Source organism: Miniopterus schreibersii, assembly GCF_964146895.1.
Source record: "Miniopterus schreibersii genome assembly, chromosome: 1".
Lineage (NCBI taxonomy): Eukaryota > Metazoa > Chordata > Mammalia > Chiroptera > Miniopteridae > Miniopterus > Miniopterus schreibersii.
In genome coordinates, this window is record NC_138101.1 from 81,506,149 (window position 1) to 81,526,466 (window position 20,318).

Sequence of the window (20,318 nt, forward strand, 5' to 3'; positions counted from 1 at the left end):
AGTGGGGAAAGTTTGGACAACAACAATCTCAGTAAGAAGGACATCATATATGGGGGCTGGGCAGAAATGCCAAGACTTGCTTAGAGGTGAACAGTCCAGTAATGGCTTTTCCTAAAGTCCCTAAAAGAAATTATCAAGAAGGACTTGGTTTCAATAGCATTGCAACTTCCCCAACAGCAACTGAGCACCACACCAACCAAATCAGAGAGCAAGAAATTGTCTAGGTAGACTATTTTATTTCTAAATTTAGCAACATCAGAGGTATCTGTGTTTGACTTGGATAGTCAGTAAGATTCTTTCTCTTGAATTTGTTTCATCAAACCTAGTTTATAACAGACATAGAAAACTGCTCATTGAAAAAGCCCATGAAAATATAAGAATACAGATAACTGGTGAAAGAGGTTGGAGTTAACCATTTATGGCATGAATTTTTGTTTCTTAAATAAACATGAGTTAGAAATTGTCATGTAGAAAAAAAAGCAATACTTTTATATTAAAATAACCAATCCTTATCTCATTTAAGCCTCACTACAGTGGTATGATTCAAGAACATTTAATATCCCGCATGGTACAGAGGGAGAAAGTGAGCCTCAGAGAGGTTAGGTAATTTGAGTAAGTTTACATGGCTACTAAGTGTTGGAGTATTGATTTGAACCCAGGCAGACCCAAGATTCAACCCAAAACACATGTGCTTAACCATGAGGCACTGTTGATTCCTAGTTTAATAAAACTGCATGTCATTGGAGTTACTAAAATCTTAACTAAGCTAAGCCATGCTGGAAGGATTTATTTAGTAAACTAACCTGAAAGTACATATTAGGTTGCAAAGGGTAAACAGAGACCTTCTGCAGATCCTCCCAGATATACCAAGTCAACAGATGGGACGGAGTCTGGAACAGTTCAGACCAGGATAGTCTATCAGCACAGCAGCAACAGGAGAGCAGTGGTATTTGTTTAGCTTTAAACTGTATGGAGGCCTGTAAGGACTGCACAGGGTAGGATTAACATATTACCACTCAACCCCAAGACAAACAGACCACTAGGATGCAAAGGAGACTAATGAAATGGCAGACACTCAAGAAATGTCTGCAACCTGAAATTCTGGTCTAAAGAAAAACTGACAAACACTAAAAAGAACAAAAACCAGTATACATTTTGTATGTCAAGAACACACTTTAAAATCACCAAAAGAATGGGGACACTTGGATTTCTGAGTGAAGTAATGGAAACCAACTGTGGTAATTAATTGCCTAATGCTAAGTCCTTGAACTTTGGCTCTGTTTTTGTTTGCAGCTGTTGTTCCTTTTAGAAATTATCCCTTCACATCCAGTCACCTTTTTCTATGGTGCTGGGGTAATGGTTAATTTTACGTGTCAAACACCAGTTTGGATGCGGTGTGAAGGTGTTTGTTAGATGTGATTAATATTGAAACCAGCTGATACTAAGTCAAGCAGATTACCCTCCACAGTGTTGGTAAGCCTTGTTCAATAAGTTGAAGGCCTTACGAGCAAAACCTTAGGGGCTCTCAAAGAAAAAATTCTACCTCAAGACTGTAACATACAAACCCTGCCCAAGTTTCCAGCCTGCAGATCTTGGACTCAAGGCTGCAACATCAACTCTTGCCTGAATTTCTAGGCTGCCAGTCTGCTTTGCAGGTTTCAGACTTCCCAGTCCCTACAACTGTGTGAGCCAGTTCCTTAAACTAAATCAATCTCTCTCTCATTCATTCTCACTCTTGCTCTCTCTCTAACGTATTGGTTCTGTTTCTCTGGAGAACCCTAAGAGCACAGATAATGCCAAAATGTAACTTGTCCAGTCTTGTTTCTTGGCTTAGGTTCCAGTCCTCTTTTATATCCAACTTTCTAGCAGTCATTTTCACTTGGAGGACCTACTGTCCTTTCAAATACAGCTTGTCAAGACTGAAACTCAAGTAACTGTTTAGTATTTCCTGAGCATGACTGTATTTAATAAAGAAGAATAGACATATTTGCTGTCAAATTAAGATGAAGGAATATAATCAAATTCATCAGTTATTACATTAGATATCAGTGGATGAATTCGCCCATTAAAAAACAAAGACAAATAGATTGGGCTAAAAGGGCAAAACCAAGTTATAGGAAGTTTCTAATAAAAGCATACCCATTATTAATAAAGAAAAGTTGAAAATAGATGGGTAAGACGTACCAGACAAATGCAATCAAAAGTAAAGCAAGAGCCCAGCCGGGTGTGGCTCAGCGGTTGAGCGTCAACCTGGGATCCAGGCGATCAGGGTTCGATTCCCAGTCAGGGCACATGCCCGGGTTGCGGGCTCGATCAATGACTCTCTCATCATTGATGTTTCTATCTCTCTCTCTCCCTCTCCTTTCTTTCTCTGAAATCAATAAAGATATATTTTTAAAAAAGTAAAGCAAGAGTGGTAATACTAATATTTTAAAAGTTAGCAAACATTAAATAAAATAAAGAGACCATTTGGCAATGTAAAAAACATAATTTACGAAGAAGGAATGATCAGCCATAAAATTGTTTGCAACAAACAGCAAAGCAACTAAAAAAACCATAAAGCAAAAATTCTTAGGAATGCAAGAACAGGGTAAAAATATGATTATAGTGACAGACTTTATTATACTTTGCTTAGAACTGAATAGCACTAGAAGAATAAAATCAGGACTAAGAAGAAAGAAGTGATACAAACAACAAACCTGATATGTATATATAATACATATAAAATAGATAATTCTTATGAATATTCATGGAAACTTACAAACATCAATTTTGTATTTGACAATTCATAGGGAAAACTTTTAAACAAATCCTTACACAAATTGGAAAGTAGGGATTATACAAACTTCACTCTGATCACAATCCAACAAAATTATAAATAAATAATGATAATCTCAACTACTTGGAAATGAAATATTCCTGAGCACCCCTGAAATCTAAAAGAAAAATCAAAGCAGGAAAATTTCAACTTCTTTAAAGCAAAGAAACAGGAAATATTTCATACAAAACTGAAGGGCACAGCCCAACTTAAATGCCTTCATTATTAAAAATAAATAAACATACTACTCATTTAAAAATTATAAAAGACAGTAAAGATAACTTTAAAAACTAGAGAAAGGCAATTAACTAAGATCAAAGCAAACGATAATCTGAAAAAGATAAAGGTAAACTGATTCTCTGAAAAACTTAATAAAAAAGATAAACCTGAGAGAGCGCAAAAAAATAATTTGATCTGTGGAAGCTTAGGTGGGCACTAAACTGCTTGGTACTTAATCAGAAGTAAAACAGATGTTGTAGAAGAAACTGGAGGAAGATGCTCAGGCTGGTGTGGCTCAGTGGTTAGAGAGCTGGGCCACGCACTGAAGGGTTGAGGGTTCAATTCCTGGTCAGAGCACATACCTCGGTTGCAGGTTCATTCCCACCCTGGTCAGGGCTCACGCAGGAGGCAACCAATTGATGTGTATCTCTCACATCAATGCTTCTCTCTCTCTCTCTCTCTCTCTCTCTTTCTTCTACTCCCTCCTTCCCTCCCCACCTCCCTCCGCTCTCTCTAAAAAAATAAAAATAAATGGAAAAAATATTCTCAGGTGAGGATTAACAGAAAAACAAAAAACAAAGAAAGAAACTGGAGAAAGAGTCATGGAAATGGGACATGTACAAGCTGGACTTGGAAGTGCAGTGGTCCTCACACTTTTGTATAGGAGATTGTTCTGGTGCAGTTGAAAGGTTTAAAAACCAAAAGGAAAGCAAGAAGGAACAAAGGAAGGGGAAAAGAGGGACAGAGAGAGGACCAAGAACCCAAAATATAAAATCAGTCACCAGTAATTCCAGCTCATACACCCCATTCGTTTTTCATGTACAGCACTATCCATAGCACCACACCAGCAACCTGCTCTCTCCAGCATCTCGGTGCTGAGTGGAACCCACGACCACCCCGGCTGTAATCTCAGTCAGCACTCGCGAAGCAAAGTCCTTGCACATTCCATTAACCACTGTGGTGTCCTTTGCAACCATTCCTCTCGTAACGACGGCTAATGCTACTTCAATAGCAGCCCTCTAGTCCTTCAGTAGATCCACACAATGTGGACACACGGCCCAGAGCCCGGTGATTTGCTCAAGGTCCTAGCACAAGTAGGAGCGGAGTGAGAACCAGAACCCAGGTCCCGGGGTACCCGGTTGGGTGTTCTTGCCTTTTCTGCTACTTGTGCTGCAGCCCTTTGGACCTTCATCGTCCTGTGGCCAGTCACCAAGTTAGTTGATTCCCATTTTTCTCCTGAAAATCTGATGTGAAAATCCTTCAGTCCTAGCTGAGCTCCGTTCCTCCAGCCCCTGGGCCTTACCCCCGAGTCCTGGACACTGCAGCTGTTCCCAGGCCAGCACCCCGGTTTTCAGAGCCCCGCCTACCTAGCACTGAAAAGCTGACCTTTACACTTCGCTTTACTCCACTTGCAGACTCAAGGCTACGAAGGTGCACTGTGTTCGTCAGCCCGAGCTTTGCGCTTGGCCTTCAAGATCCAGCACCACACGGCTTCCCTCTACTCAACCCCACTGACTTCCCACTTCTCCAAATGACACTCTGCTTCTCTTAGACCGGCCCACCTGTTCATTCACAAGGTGCCACCTCCAGTTTCGTCTCATCGTGGTCTCTGCTGTCCTCTCTTCTCCACCTGAATGCTTCCACGCCTTCATACTATTTATTCAAAGCATAACCTGTCAATGTCTTTGTCGTAGATATTTGTTGAGTGCCTACTATGTGCCAGGCACTGAGGAAACAGAGATAACTAGGACAAGTCTCCTATCTTTCAAAGAGATTCCATTCAAATTCGGATCTCCTGTGTGAAATCTTCCCTTCCTGCTCACCATTGCCTAATGTGTCCCATAACACGAGAGTCCCCAAAACAATATTCTCTGTTCAAATAGGTTTGGGGAAACACTGCATAGTTCATTCCTTATCCACCTACTCCCAATCTCCACCTGAGACTTACAATGCCTTTGAGCATATTTAACTACCTGACCTGTCCTGGTCAGGTATTTTAATGTAGAAATGCATTTAACTTGGGTTAACCAAGAATGTCTCCAAATTAGAAACTTTCTCCCTACTCTCCCAAACAGCTATTAACAGTCTGGGGATCTAGGATTCCACAGAACACACTTTTACAAGATTCTGGTCTAGATTATCCCAATTTAGAATGTACACTGTTTCATGCTGCCCTAACAGGTACTGAATCTGACTTTCCGATTAGAATGTCTTCCCCTTGACGAGAAGGGTTTTAGCACGCATTCAGCATCTATCACAGTGGAGACATACTGCATCCAGTCCTCAGAAAGACAGTACTGTCTGTCTCATTTCTACGGTTAAGAAAAAGCCTCAGAGAAATGGACTGACTTGCCTATAATCACACAGCTGCGTGTCCTAGCATATATAGAATCATTTATATCGAACCCCAAAGTTACTACTCTCTCCACTCAAGACAGGTATCCTTGGCAGGGTATTTTGTACCCTGCCCAATGCCGAGCTCATAGTGTAGACCCCTGATAAATAACCATTTGATTAAATCAGTCCAAGAAAACACCTGCAGGAGAAAGGATGAATAGCAAAGAAGTGAGCTTGATGAGTGAGGAGAGGAAGGGCAATTTAGACATTTGCAATATGAGTTCTGCATCAATGTGCTGGACCGAATCAAATCACACTGGTCTTTTTTGGATTCCTCAATACGGAAATTTCCATCTCATTTGGTGACAATTTTCTCTAGGTTTTGCTGATTACTATTTTCCAGGTGTCTCCTGCCTCTGCGTAGCTATACTTCAGTTCCTGACTCCCCTTTACTTTCCCACCTACACCCAGGCACTCCTTAGGAGGTTTTCCAAGAGAATCTTATTTTGATTTTTTTGCAAAACTCTTCTTAATATAGCACCATTCTCAAAATGTGTTGTCTTGCTCTTCCACAACGCTAATTAAAATGAAAGCTGTCGCAGTGGTTGGTGGCACCCAATTAAACATGGATCAAGAGCCATGTGTTATGAATGATCCCCATTTAGGATTCTTCTCTTTTTCTCTGTCTTGTATGATTAATGTCAACTTGAAGTCAATTTTGCAAGTAAAATTGCAACCCCTTGAATTTAGTCCTGTTGATTGCTGAGTCCCTAGCACAACATGTCCTATTATGTAATATTCCAAATCTTCTAAAATGTACTTCTAACACCCTTTAAGTTGCATTTCAAAATATCGGTCCTCTGGGAAACATTTCCAAGCTAACTCCTTCATCTGGTCCCTTGAATAGCATCATCTGTTAAGCATTAGACTGCTCCTCCTGCTTATTTTTTTTTACTATTGTTTCTCATCATATCCAAGTTTAGATGGTTATTGTTTCTGATGACATTCTGATTGCCCTTAGACATAGCCAAGATTATTTGGAATTTCCAAAGACAAGACATTTTTTTATACTGATTCTTTCATTCCTATCATGTTCTTTATTCAGGGGTCTTTAGTATTTCATTAAACACTCACATTTACACTAATGTAAAGTTTCTAAATACAATTTGTAACTTTATTATGACACTATGGTCCTTCTGTATGGAGGTGTTGCTCTGGCAAGAGTAATATTTTCTCAACTTTCACTGTCTCAGGGACTCACCACTATTTATGCCACTGCTTCTTTAGTGCCGAATTCCTTTTCTTCCCCGAATTATTGAAGGCCAGTATAATTAAGAGGCTGGCACTTCAGCCATTCTAGGATCACCACAAAATCCTATACTGACTGACAATGGGCAACTGGTCCCCCATTCTGTTCCTTCTGTTTCCTTAGCATTTCAGAATGTCTTTCGATTCTGTCATGCATTAGAGAGATGGTATAATCTGTAGGTTGAGAGCAGAGGCCCCACAGCCAGATAACAGGACAAGACCTACATGCTCTGTGCTCAGTTTCCCATTTTGTTAAGGAGAGTCAATAACAGTGCCTACCCCACAGCGCTGTTGGGAAAATAGAATAATATGTCTAAAAAGCAATAGTGCCACAATTTTAGCTGATGCCAATAATATGTTCTTGTATTTTTCTCCTCTTTTTCACCACTATAAATAGTAGCTGAGAAAATAGTGCTAAAGGAATGCTAAATATTTATCTAGCATTATCTGTGTACATGGTATTCTGAGCAGGGTATTTTTTCCCTCTTCCTATGTTGTTTGTTTTGCATACGTTGTATTAGATTTCTTAATTGCCAAGAAGTTCCCTTTTCCCTTCAGGACTGGGCAAAAGACTGGTCTGTAAAACTGTATTCGATCATTACTTCACGCAGCTAAATGGTTTCTGATACTAAACATGGCTATTCTTCCATCATTTTCCCCTTTGGATTAGAATAAATTAGTAGCTCTAAAGAGAAAATTCTTAACTGAGTCTATTTCCTTTAATATAATTTGTAAACTTTTTATTTATGTATGCAGTTACTTACAAAACACATATACATTTTTAAAACCTACCCTTTCTACCACAATAGCCTTTTACCCAGACCTTCACATGGCCAAAGTCCTCCACTAACTGAATGGTCTGTGCTCCTAGTGGATCTTTGTTCTATTAGTCTCACCTTCTAGGCTTCACAGATACGTATATCCATGAATATAGATGAATATTTGTGAATTTCAAATATATATAAGTTGACTAAGGTTAAAGGCAATGTGATGGACAAACACCTGATTAATCTGGAGTTTTCCGTACACGTAGGAGGGACTATGTCTATTCCCCAAGGTATAAACTGATACCGAGATCTACAGCTTGAGGAGTAATCCAGTGTGGTAGGAGTTCTGCTGTGATATAGTTAAACTCATCAAAAAGAGTCATAAAGATGCCATTACATAAAGATATAAATATATGTTAAAATTTATATTATATAAATGTTATACATAAATGTGATTATATTCTTGTACAGATAGGCACAGAGTGCAATATACAACAAAGCTGATGAAACCAATACTTATATTTCGGAGAGCTGATATAAGTAAACGGGGCATCTCCTTCTTAAACTAGATTCCACAGCTAAAATCTGGATAAACCAAACATCCCAGCAGACGCTAGAAGCAAGAATTACAATGAAGGAGAGTGACATATGCCACTTCTGGGCTAACATATTTGAGAGCTTGTGTACAACCCATTAGCTCTCTCTCTTTCTCTGTCATGTGACTTGTAATCCATGTGTTAAGTTGGCATCATTACAAAATGAAAGTAGCCTGAATCACTAAGTCATTGCAGGGACAGCTTCTCTAAAATGTGTTCGTATCATAACCACACACACACACACACACACACACACACACACACACACACATAGAAAAGCACCACAATCCACAGGGTTTATTTGTTATGCAGCATAATCAAGACTATCCTGATTAATGTATCAGTGTTAAGGTATATGTCTCCTATTGGCTCCTTTCTTGTTCTACCTCACATTTGAATGAATAGCAACTAAAAACCAGCATGCAAAAGAGAGGAGTCAGCTGAGGCAGCCGGCACCCTCCTCTCTGGTTTGTGACATCAACTAAACTTTCCACAAAAATGTTACTTGCTTTGTCCTAAACCCATGTCACCCTCACTCCTCATTTTGTAGTATTCAATGTTTATGAGGCTCACAGTGAAACTCTTAAATCACAGGCATTCTAGGATTGGATGTGCTGTGATCTGGTAATGCTTCCTCCTCTCTTCCATTAACCTTGCTTTGCATGGATAAAGCTCCCTCTAGGGAAGAAGAGGTCACGATCATAATATTGTTAGTAGCTTACTTTCCTCCTGTAACTCTACTTTTCTTTCTACATTCCGTGTATATGGGGTCTCCACCAAGACACTCCCTAGCCTCCCAAAGGGTCCTGATCATTTCCTTCTTTTATTAAAGATGGAGTTTTTTTCCTTTCTATTTCCATTATTAATACCCTTAATTGTTTTCAGTGAGTTTTGATGGAACAGAAGTAAAAATGCCTGTATTCTACCAACTTGAAGTACTGTTTGTTTCTTGAGACCTGGCCTTCTGACTCAAATACAGCTAAGACTTCTCTTGTTCTGTTTTTAACTGTCATTTTCCATGATTCTGACAAAATCAAGTATGTACCTTCTGAAAGGGAGATGTCAGTCAAATGAATGAATAATGTTGATTATGACCAAAGCCTCCAGCTCCAAACTCCATAGAACAGCTCTTCACCAACGAATAAAGTTCTTTAGAGATTGTTTAAAGAGTAGAATAAATTAGAACTTGGGATGTTTATGAAAAAGCAGACTGACATAGTTTCCTGATTTTCATTTTCACATTCGGTAGCATAGTTACACTTCTGAGTAGATGCCATAGACTACAGTAGACGATGGTGAGTGGTGCCAAACTAACCAGGCACAGAGAAAAGAGCTCTGGTGCTATTTCCATGCAAACACAATGGGTGGCCTCCCGGGCACTCCGACAGCAGCAGGACCCGGCCTGAGGGAAGGAGCTGGAACAGAGGCTTCCTGGCACTAGTGACGCCATTTCAGATAGTCTTGTCGCTCATGGTCTTATCTCCTTATTTTAGTGATATTCATGTTAAAGGAAAATTCTCCTTCGTATCTTTCTTTCTTTTTGTGTTGAATGAGAGATCAGACTTTTAAGTTAAAACGCATTACTCTTTCCTTCGAAGACTCGACCACATTAGATATAAGAATACACATAAACTAATTATAACTGCAAAGCAGGTACTATATACCTAGTTGGTTAAATAGAAATTCTGTGTGTAACTGAGAATAAAGATTGAAAAATTATTTCCAGAAGGATTTCTGAGTCTAGGAGTGAGAATCTTGTTCGTGCAGGAGAGAGGCCAGCTGGACACCTGTTTCTTTGTTAGTAAAGAAATAAAAGAAGAGCATTTTCTCCCTAGTCGGGTGGCTAAGTTGGTTGGAGCATCACTCCGTACACCAAGAAGGCTGTAGATTTGATTCCCAGTCAGGGCACATACTAGGTTATGGGTTCCATTGCTGGTCAGGGCCAGTATGGGAGGCAAACGATCTATGATTCTCTCTCACATCGATGTTTCTCTCTCTCTAAAATCAGTAAAAACATATCCTTGGATGAAGATTAAAATTAAATAAATAGATAAATAGATAAATAAATAGCATTTCCAAATTGTACAGTTAGATAGTGCCCATGACTGCGAGAGACTGCTGACCCACAGACCTTTCTGAACTCACAGCTATTTCAGAAAAGTAACTTTCAATGTAAAATATGTGCAGGAATCTATTTTCTATGGTTATCTCAGGTGCTCTGCAACTAAGATTTATCTTTTTAAAGAAATGACATTGACATGTCTCTATTACTTGACTCACTGTGATATATGTAATCTGTTGCCAAAACATTAGAAAAATGTAAGGTGGAGGGAGCAAACACCAAGGTCAATAACAAATGGAAAGACCACAGACTAGAAATTTTAACCTTGGTTCAAATCCTGGCTTCCTGACTTGAGGAAATTAGTTAGCCTTTCTTAGCTTCTTAACCTCAGTCTCCTCTGATCACCCAAACTGCAACCAATCTCAATTCTTAGACTCCCTACCCTTCTCTATCTGTACCACTCAAATGGTATCTGTCACACTCTAATTGTATTAAGAGTGTATCTAATTGTATTGGCTCATTCAGTCATTCATTCAACAAAAACTGATCATGCCTAGTTTAGGTTGTATACTCCCTTAAAAGCTGCATTTACAAAGATGATTAAGACAAGGTTTTTGTGCTCTAAAAGCATATTCTAGATGGAAGAAAGAAACATAAAAAAACATACAATGAAAGCATGATTATATGCCACAGTACAGGTACTGCAAGATGTTATGAAAAGTTCACAAGGTGGGACATTTGGGCTGGATCTTGAAAGATTAGTCTGGATACATGAATATCTCATTTATTTTATTGATTTGAAGGCAGAGGCCTCATTGTATCCCTCACAATGCCTTTATTATTGTAAATGCCAAATAAATATATATAGGATAAGTAAAAGAAATCCAAATTTTAAGCTTTTCATGAAGGAAAAATACAAGTCAGTTTCAGAAATATAATACAATTTTGTTCTGTTGGTAGGAAAAATAACTTCTTCAGGTAATTTAAGTACATATTAATAAAAAAATAAAATGAATTTAAATACTAATTTGAAAATAGAGCCTCTGAGACTCTTCTTTTGGACACCATAAACCAGAATATTGTAACGCTAAGAGCTGTCATTGTAACAATAAGAGGATCCACTATTTTCTTCCTCAGTACTCAACGATATAGTTATTATTGTCTTTTGGCAAATGAGGGAACTGAGACAGAGAAGATTAAGTCATTAGCTCCAAATCACACAATTGGCACATGAATGGTGGCTGGACTCCATCTCAGTCCTGCCTGACTCCAGAGCCAAAGCCTTAGCTGCCAGGTGATACGGCATCACAGTCCGATTGTCCTGCACAAGAATGTTGGGGGAATCAGTGATAATGACAGCTACTATTATGCAGACAAGCACTATGCTGCAATAATGGTCATCTGCATTGTTTTAAGATAGTGGAAGGAAACCCGTTTGCTTTTCAATACTTTAGACCTCAGAAAATTCTTGATTTAATTTCAAAGACTCAAATATAAGTTTTCAAACATGAATCTTCCAGTGTTTAAATTCAAATTTTGAAATATAAGGTGTGCTTTAATTCTCCTTATGTATAATACCAAGGAATTAGAACCTAGATACCCTTACTATCAAAATATTTCATACTGGGTGAAAAAGGTGAAAGGAATTAAGCAAAAAACTGAGACACAGACCACAATATGAGAGAAAGGAGGGTGGGGTGTTATTGTCATAATTAGCTAATTATCAATATTAATAATAGGAAAAGAGCAAAGGGGAGACCAAGCATTATAAGCATGGTCATCTGGGCAGCTTCACAGGAAGCTGCAACTTCACATTCCCTAAGGAACCATCTGCCCATTCCCTGCAGATCACTGGAAGAAGGGGTCTAACAAAGGAGAAGATGGGCCCATGAGCAGTGAAGTCAGGTGACATAGGGAAGGTGCTTGCCTGTCAGTCTAACTTGGGGAAAAGATGATTGGCTAGAAGGGTGCAGCCACTTCAAGCATGTGAAATCCTGAAGGATTAATTGATTAAGTTCCTTGTTATAACCCTGAGACAAAGAATTCTCTCTCTCTTGGGCTCCTGGTCCATTGTACTCTCTTGCTCCATGACCTGTACTTGCCCAGTCCACACGTAATGGACTGCAGTGGGAAACACAAGCTAAGCTAGCCAGATGCTGGACTGGACTGTGTTTAACATGGAGCCAAAACTCTGGGCAGTGGCTTTAATCCCAGCACTGCTAAAGACAAGATTGGATTTTTCCCATGGCAGGATGGAAGGTTATGGGACTTTGAAAACCCAGGGGTTTAATTCCACGGAAATAAATAGCACTCATCCACCTATGCGAGTCTCAAAAAATTCCTCTCTTTGTGACATCCCAAGAATTCCACTTCCACTGGCAATAAGTGGGGACTTAGAGGTCACCCCACCAATAACAGAGGGAGATAGAAGGGAGTGAAGGGAGCATAAATGGTGATGGAAAGAGACTTGACTTTGGGTGGTGAACACACAATACAATATACAGATGAGGCATTATAGAATTGTACACTTGAAACCTATATAATTTTGTTAACCAATGACACCCTGATGAATTCAATAAAAATTTTTAAAAATATTTTGTGTAAGGTGCTAGGTATAGCACTTTCAACGTCTTATTCCTGATCTTCCCTAGTGGCATTCTTCTCACTAAGGCCACTTCTCTGGGAGGCTCGCAAGAAAACAGCCTCCAGAAGAGAACACGGTATTTAGTAGAATCTGGAGAAGTGTATCAGACTTGTGTTATTTGAATTCCTCCTGATGGCTGCTGGTGTATTTTCCCGCAAAGGAAACCTGGAATAACCCATTGTCAGAGGTCAGGGAGAAACAAAGGGTGTCTTGGAGAAGAGGAAAGAATAGAGGAAGGAAATGAGTGGCAGGAGAAAAAGAATGGAAAAGGCATTAGAAAAAGTGCTGTTCCTAGGCTTCAGCTTCTCTCCGATGTTTACAAGGCCAATTAGGGTTCATTTATAACAAAGCAGTGGAATAAAAAATGTATACATAGATCAAGGCATCAAAATCTTTCCCCTTTTGGATGGTCACCTTGGAATACACAAAAATTCATCCTGAATTACCAGCAAAGGTACAGCTGACCAGCCGTGGCTCATCTACACTTAGGGCAGAGATGCATTTGACAAGAGAGCAGGGCTTGAGCCTGTCATCTGACACCATGTGACCTTTACAACCTTCTAGTTCTATTTAGGCTTCCCATGTAATTGTTTTAACTAAAACCACCATCATCACAGTAGTAGCAATAATTATAATATCACAAAAAATAACAGTAATGATAATAACTGAAATCTTTTGACATGGAAAACACACCATTTTTACAGACTAATTTCTGTATTTCACAGCAAAATTAATATATTTTAAGTTTAAAAAATATTTTCCCTCCTTACTCAACACATAATCAGTTTTCTAGCCTCCTTCACCCTGCCCCCTGCCCCCGTAGTCTCACATGCGCATGCACACACACACACCATGACCCTTACATCCCAGGTACAGACCATACTACCTTATCTATAATCAGTGATCTTCAACATACAGAATAGTAAGATATACAAGGATTCTGAGCTCAGACTTATCTGGATTCAAATTCCAACTTCTCCTGAGCAAATCATGTCATCGTAACTACTCTGAGTTTGAGTTTCCTCAATCAGAACTGCTTTGTATAAAATACGGTGCCTCACACAAAAATGACACAGGGAGAAGTACGGATTCCATTACTTAAATGGAAAGTGACTCTACCATCAATAGAAAACTGGGGTATTTTTGTTATATGTCAATTATATCTCAATAAAACTGGAAAAAGTAAAAAATAAATAAGTACAATTTAAATATAAAAAACAGGGGTATTTTCTATATACAGGCACACCTCGTTTTACTATGCTTGACTTTATTGCCCTTGACAGATGTGCTGTTTACAAATGGAAGACAAGACCTTCTACCAACAAAAAGATTATGACTCGATTTATTACAGTGGTCTGGAATCCAGCCCACAATAGCTCCAACGTATGCCTGTATGCTTGAAATGAAAAGATAGCCTTCCTTTCCTTAATTACCAAAGAAGTAATCTGCACATCTCTACATCAAGCAGGACTCCTGTTTCTTTTCTCCTCTCTAAGTCAATTGCCTTTTGGCAACTTGAACAAAAAGCAAACACACAGTCCGCAAAGCACATGTCAGCTTTAGGCACACTGATAAAGATATCATAGAATAGAAGGTTGAATTTAAGGGAAAAAATGAAGTTGAAGGAAAAGCATAGGTTTAAATTATTCAGGCTGATGATAATCTCCACTTCCATGGATACTCAAAAGCTGAGTGACTTAGACATCACTTTTGTAACTAACTGGCAAGACAGCCGACTTAAAACACAGCTCGTGCCTCTCTACCTGGAGTGTGGAAATCAATAACAGCCTGCTCTCCTCCCTGACCACCCAAATCACTAAGTGCTCTGGGTCCTTTATATGTTGCCCATCCTGAAAGGTCAATCTGATAACATGCCTGTGAGGTCCACAGAGGAGGTCTCCCATCTCCTGTAGGCCAAAAAGTAATTGCACACAGCAAAGAAACAGAAACACCCGAGCCCCAGTTGGGTGATATCTGACTGGCTGTCAAGATAACCTGAAAAAACAGGTAGCTGAAGACAGCAGAAAGCCAAGCATGCAAAAGGAAATCATCTGTGATTTCAAAGAAAAAAAAAGTGAACAGAAACAAAACCCTAATGTCAGCTTCTTAAGGAAAAGCATTTTATCACAAGTTTATCCCTCCGTGCTCTGTTTTACCCCGAAAAAGCATTTATACATTTATTCATTCACTGTGCCAAGCACTCAGTGCTAACAGGGTGCACAGTAGTTGATCCCATACCACTTCATTGCCTGCACTTCAGATGTACTTGTGGTTGACCATGGGAACCCTCTTTTGGGGGAACAGCCCACTCTCTGGATCGCTCTTCTTGAGATCTGGAACAGCTCAGTGATGGGCACAGTCCCCTTAACTATTTTTCCCCTTTTAAACCGAAGGTCCCTTTGCTTCCCCTCGTGTTCATTAAAGAATGAGCTTTGCAGAGTGAAGTGGCAGCACATTCATACCTGGTCTCTCAGCCTCTCCTGGTGGCCCATGATTGCTGTGGCATGATGGGGGTATTTCTGCTTTAGATGTTCCAGGAAAGCTTCTCTCTTCCTATCCATCTCAGATGTTTGCATTCCCAGTATTTCTTTGGAACTTCGAGGCCCACCTAGGGTGTGTCTCCTTGGGATATTTCGGGAAGCCTTGGAAACCGAAACTCGACTGTTCCCATTAGAAAGGCGTTCCTTGGTTCTGCGACATTCTGCATCTTCTAACGAAGTTACATGCAGATTGCTTTTTCCTTGTTCTGAAAGATAAAAAAAAAATACAGTTTACAATTAATGATTTCACACTAGAAATCTCATTTACAGAACACTGAAAGGGTTTGTGGCAGCTGTTAATGTATGAATATAACTTAGCAGATTTTGTGTTTGTGTTTGTCAAGAAGCAAAAATGTCAACAATCGAGAAATATGAAAAATCGCACTTTAGAAATAAAGATGTTGCAGCAAAAACTCTGCTCTTTCTGACTCTTTCTCTGAGGTTATTCAAAACGAGACACTTGGTCAGATGAGTTTGTAAGCAACTGGGTTAGCCCTTACCTTTACCTGTAATTGGAGAAAAGAACTCCAGTGATTCTGATTATTTCTTTATTTTTAATTCCATCATCCTGGTAACAGGATTTTTATATTTTTATATCTGAAGATGGTTTCTGAAACATTTGTTTCATCTCCAAGACCAAAAATAGCTCTTATAATAACTGACATGTGAACCACTTGCAAGTTCGATTTCCCCTTATTAGCATAAACCAAGCAAGCATAAGAATATTATTATAGGTGATAACTGAGAGGATGTAAAATAAAGGCTTGGACACATTTTACTGGAAGTGGACTTTTATCTAAAACACACAATGAAAAGGGAAGAGATACACAATACATGTCGAAGGCCTCAACCTGGCCTGAGACAAGTGGATTTCTACTTAGACCGGAGGCAACCAATGGCAAGGTTTTAAGTGCAGGACTTGCGTGGGGCCTCTCCATTCCTTCTCGGTAGTTGGCAAATGGGGTGTCAGGTTGGAATATTCCAGTTAACTGAGAAAAGAGAGTTACTCCTTTAAGAACCAGAATAGGGAAAGAAAGTAATGACCATTCGGAAGCACTTCAGGAACTCGCCAGGTTCTATCACGGGAGCCATTCTTAAACAATATTACAGATGTGGCAGGAAAATGTCCTTGTCCACTGAATCCCCTGGAAAAAGCACGGGGCTGGGTCTCAGGAGTCCTGCCTTTAATTCTAGGCCTGGAACAGAGAATTTGACCTCTCTCAGCCTCACTCTCTTCATCTACAAAAGGAGGATGCTGGACTAGCATTAGACATGCAAAGAGCCTTCTAGCTCTAAAGCCTTTAAATCTACTCTAAATTATTATTTTTTAATAAATTTCCAATCCGAGCTTCTTTGCCAATTACTTATCTTTAAAAGGTATGTGTAGAAAAAGAGATCCAATATTTGAGAGGTCTAGATGTGAGTCTCAGATAAACAGGGAACCAAACCCCCACGCCAGAGAGGTAAAGCGACAGGTGTCCGGACTTAGGTACACGCCATCTCCTCTGAAAGCAATGCCACCACGTTTCCTCCTTCGCTGCCTAGAAACACCTGTGCACGGAGCTCTAGGCACGGCCGCCTTTGGTCAGGCATAGAGAATACTTTAACCTCAGGCTGGCTTTCCCGTTTCGGTCTTCCACCCCTAAATGCATGTTCTGGGAATAATTCTTGGCTACCCTTCACTTCTCATTACATTGCTAATTACAGCATCTCCATCAGACACTGACGAGAAAAGGGAGGGGAAAAAACAGCCCAATTAGTTCATTCTCCCACTTTTCATTAGTCTCAGCAGTAAATTTAGAAGGGAAGAAGATGGAACTATTGGTTTAAAAGATATTGGGAGATAAACGGTAATTTCATTGACTTTGCTTACCTGCTCATTACATGGACTCACATGATGGCTACCTTTTTTGTGGTATCCTCTTTGATAAGACAGAAGTAACAGAAACTATGGAATGAATCTAGATCCAGAAAATGCCGTATCTCAGGCTGGCAAAGGCGTGTGCAATCTGAAAGATTTAGCTTTATCCTTTGAGTATGTGTGTGAACATGAGTTTTCTATTACCTAAAGTTGTGTGTTTGACCTAACACTGTCAACTTTTAAGTGCAGTTTAAGATTACTTTTAACTTCATTAAAACAATATATTTTTTAAAATTATCCAGGACAGCAGGACTGAATCTCAAGGAAGGTGATTTCTTTACATGGGCATTGCATCCACATGCACCCATATTTGCGCCTGAAATACCAACAGGAGCAGAAAGTCCCCTTCCGCCCTGCTTTGTCATGTAGACTCACAAGAACTATTCTGTTTCATCCAAGGCTCCTCAGAAGAGGCTGAGAGAGCCAGAACAGCAGCCCCTTGGAGACTGAAGAAGGTTTTCCACTTTCTCCTTTGAAATAAATCGGGAAAGGAGCGAGGAGGGGGCAGTGTGGAGTCAGCATCAATCTTCTGCCAGCACTCACCTCTCAGCAGCCCCAACTTACTGACTCTCTAAACCCCACTCTTTGCAAACACTTTGCACTGGGAAGGTCACATCAACCTTTCGTTGCTTTTCCGTATTTTCTCTTTCTTATAGACTCCTCTAAAATGTCTCCAGTTGCTAAACAAGGTTTAATGTGATTTGGAGGAAAGCAGCAAATGGCATCGACGGTTCATGCACCGATGGCTAAGGGACAGTCCGTGTCTAATCACCTTCAGAGCCCACTCCTTCCTCCGGTCCCTCCTTTCCTGCCTTGTGCTTCCATCCAGCTCTCGGTCAGCCCCATCTGCCTCCATCCCACCACCAGGACCTGCTCCACAGTCACCAGCACCCACAGCAACCCCACACCACTTTCCACACAAAGCCTTTCCTCAGCAAGGCTTGGCTGGTGGAAGCTGCCAACCCCATGCTTGAGGGAGTAGTGTCACTCTACCACCCCAGTCATTTGGAGAGAAAGCAGTCTTTCAACTGGAGGGAAAAACTGAACAGGGATAGAAACAAACAAGAGAGGGAGCAGGCAGACGACGTTTTGTCACAATTCCACAGCCATGGAGTCAAGACTCGAGTCCTGCCAGTTCCCCATTATCCACATGAATAGATGATCCAAGTCATCCAAACAGAAATAGTTTTATTTCTTGTCCAGAATGCTTTGGTGCTAACATTTAAATGTGGGTGTGTCTAGTTGTTTGCTATTCTGGGAATCCATCTGAAACAAATAAGGAGGCTGTAGTAAGAAGACAAGGCTTCCAGTTTCCCCTTCCTGCCCCTCCCAGCCTCTGCACAGCCCAGAGAAACTGCCTAGTAGCTCACATCAGAGCAAACAGCACAGCAGGAGCTCTGGGCAGACAACAGTCCCTCCTACATTCCCTGGAGCGGAGTGGGGACCGTGAGTGAAGTCAGGAGTGTTAGAGGAAAGCTCTTCTGAGTTTCACGGGGCTTTCTGGCTGGGATGTACACATTCCGGAAGGTACGAGTAGAAAGTGAGGAATGGGGTGGATACCAAACAGAGGATTAGGGAAGATGGGTCATCCACACAGCAAGCTGTCCAGCAGGCAGGCGACCTTAGGAGCTGCCCAGGCCGGCTTCCTGGCAACAACTCCAGTTGTTTCAGCTGACCTGCAACAAGGAATTGGGGCCTTGTACATTACTCAGGCATTACACGCCTGCTGTCTTTCTGAGAGCCAGCAACAGGATTGACGGCTTCCCTGAGATTTTTTTTCCTGGGTCAAGATTAGGTAGGCCACAGACTCTTAGGGAAGGAGTCCCTCACTTATTTATAGGGGCTCCTGGTTAGCTGTCTCTAAGATGTAGCCTTTTAAATTGTTTCTAGAGGCTCTCTTGTCATAGGAAACATCGTGGGGAGCTGCTGTTTTGTCTGGCTGTACAACCTATCCGGGCTTGTCGTGGCAGTGTTTTGTCTGTCTGTGTGTTCAAATCATAACATCCTCCCAGCGCACACATAGGAAAACTGCATGTTCCAGTCTCCCTCACCTAGTCGGGGCCTTGTACTAATTCCAATTGATTCAATGTGGGCAGAAGTGCCGTGGGCTACCTTTAGTCCTGGCCCCTGGACCTCCTGAATTATCTTCCATGTTCTTTCTCTTTCCTCTTTGGCCAGTTGACTGCAAAAGCTCCAGGGAGAGCCTCCTAGGCCTTGGGGAATGTCATCGTGGCTAGATAGAAGGTGCCTGGGTCCCAGAGTCAGCCTGGAGGTGGGCCGTCCAAGAAATCCACCCTGCTGGGAACATTCACATTCTACTGTGTTTGAGAAATTAACCTTGATTATATTAAACTGCAAAGACTGTTGTTACAGCAATCAGCCTATCTAACTAATATATATCATGTATTCTGTTGGGGGCCCACAGGACTCACCAGTTTTCTAGCTCCCTTGTTAGTGTCATAAAGATCACCATATACAAATTGGCAAAGAAGGTACAACTGAAACCAGGCCATTATATTCCTCTAAAAAAACCTTTAAAAATTAAGTAAGTGAGGAAGAGGGCTTTTGGCATAGATTTTAGGCGAAACAGGTACAGTCCTTTCCTCACCCAGAAAAACATTTTATCTCAACTGTTGGTTAGTTGATTAGTGAATTCATTCATTCACAAAAATATTTACTGAGCGCCTGCTCTGTACACTGAAAGGAATTAGAAAATAGAGTGAAGGGGTGATCAAGATAGACTTAATTCCCTTCCTTTATAGTGGAGTCGACATTATAATTAGGAAGGCAGATAACAAATAATATGAAATAAAAATGTCACAACCTAAGTGCTATAAGGAATAAAACAGGAGGAGGAAGAGAGACTGATGGGGACATTTTAGAGGTGAGGAGACCTGAATGTATGGGACTCCCCAGGCTTGCACCCTATGGGTCTGCCAATACTATTTTTTTTGTCAGCTTCATTGAGATGTAACTGATATAATATTGTCTGAGTTGAAGGTGTACAATATATAAATTTGTTACACTATAGTGAATACTAAATATCTTACAACACTGTCAATCAGGAGATGGGGGAGGCAAGCAGGTGGCTGGCAGCACTTCACCA

The 20,318-nt window shown here is 40.5% G+C and overlaps 1 protein-coding gene across 9 annotated transcripts in view; it reads right to left on the reverse strand.

Annotated features, from left to right (window-relative positions):
• KIAA1217 overlaps nt 1–20,318 on the reverse strand; it is a 695,304-nt gene that overhangs the window by 265,195 nt on the left and 409,791 nt on the right. For all 9 annotated transcript variants that reach the window (XM_081128701.1, XM_081128703.1, XM_081128698.1 and 6 more), the window contains exon 2: nt 15,214–15,497. In XM_081128701.1, the coding sequence (XP_080984827.1) occupies nt 15,214–15,327 (114 nt within the window). In that variant the 5' untranslated portion in view covers nt 15,328–15,497. The remainder of the gene's footprint in view (nt 1–15,213; nt 15,498–20,318) is intronic.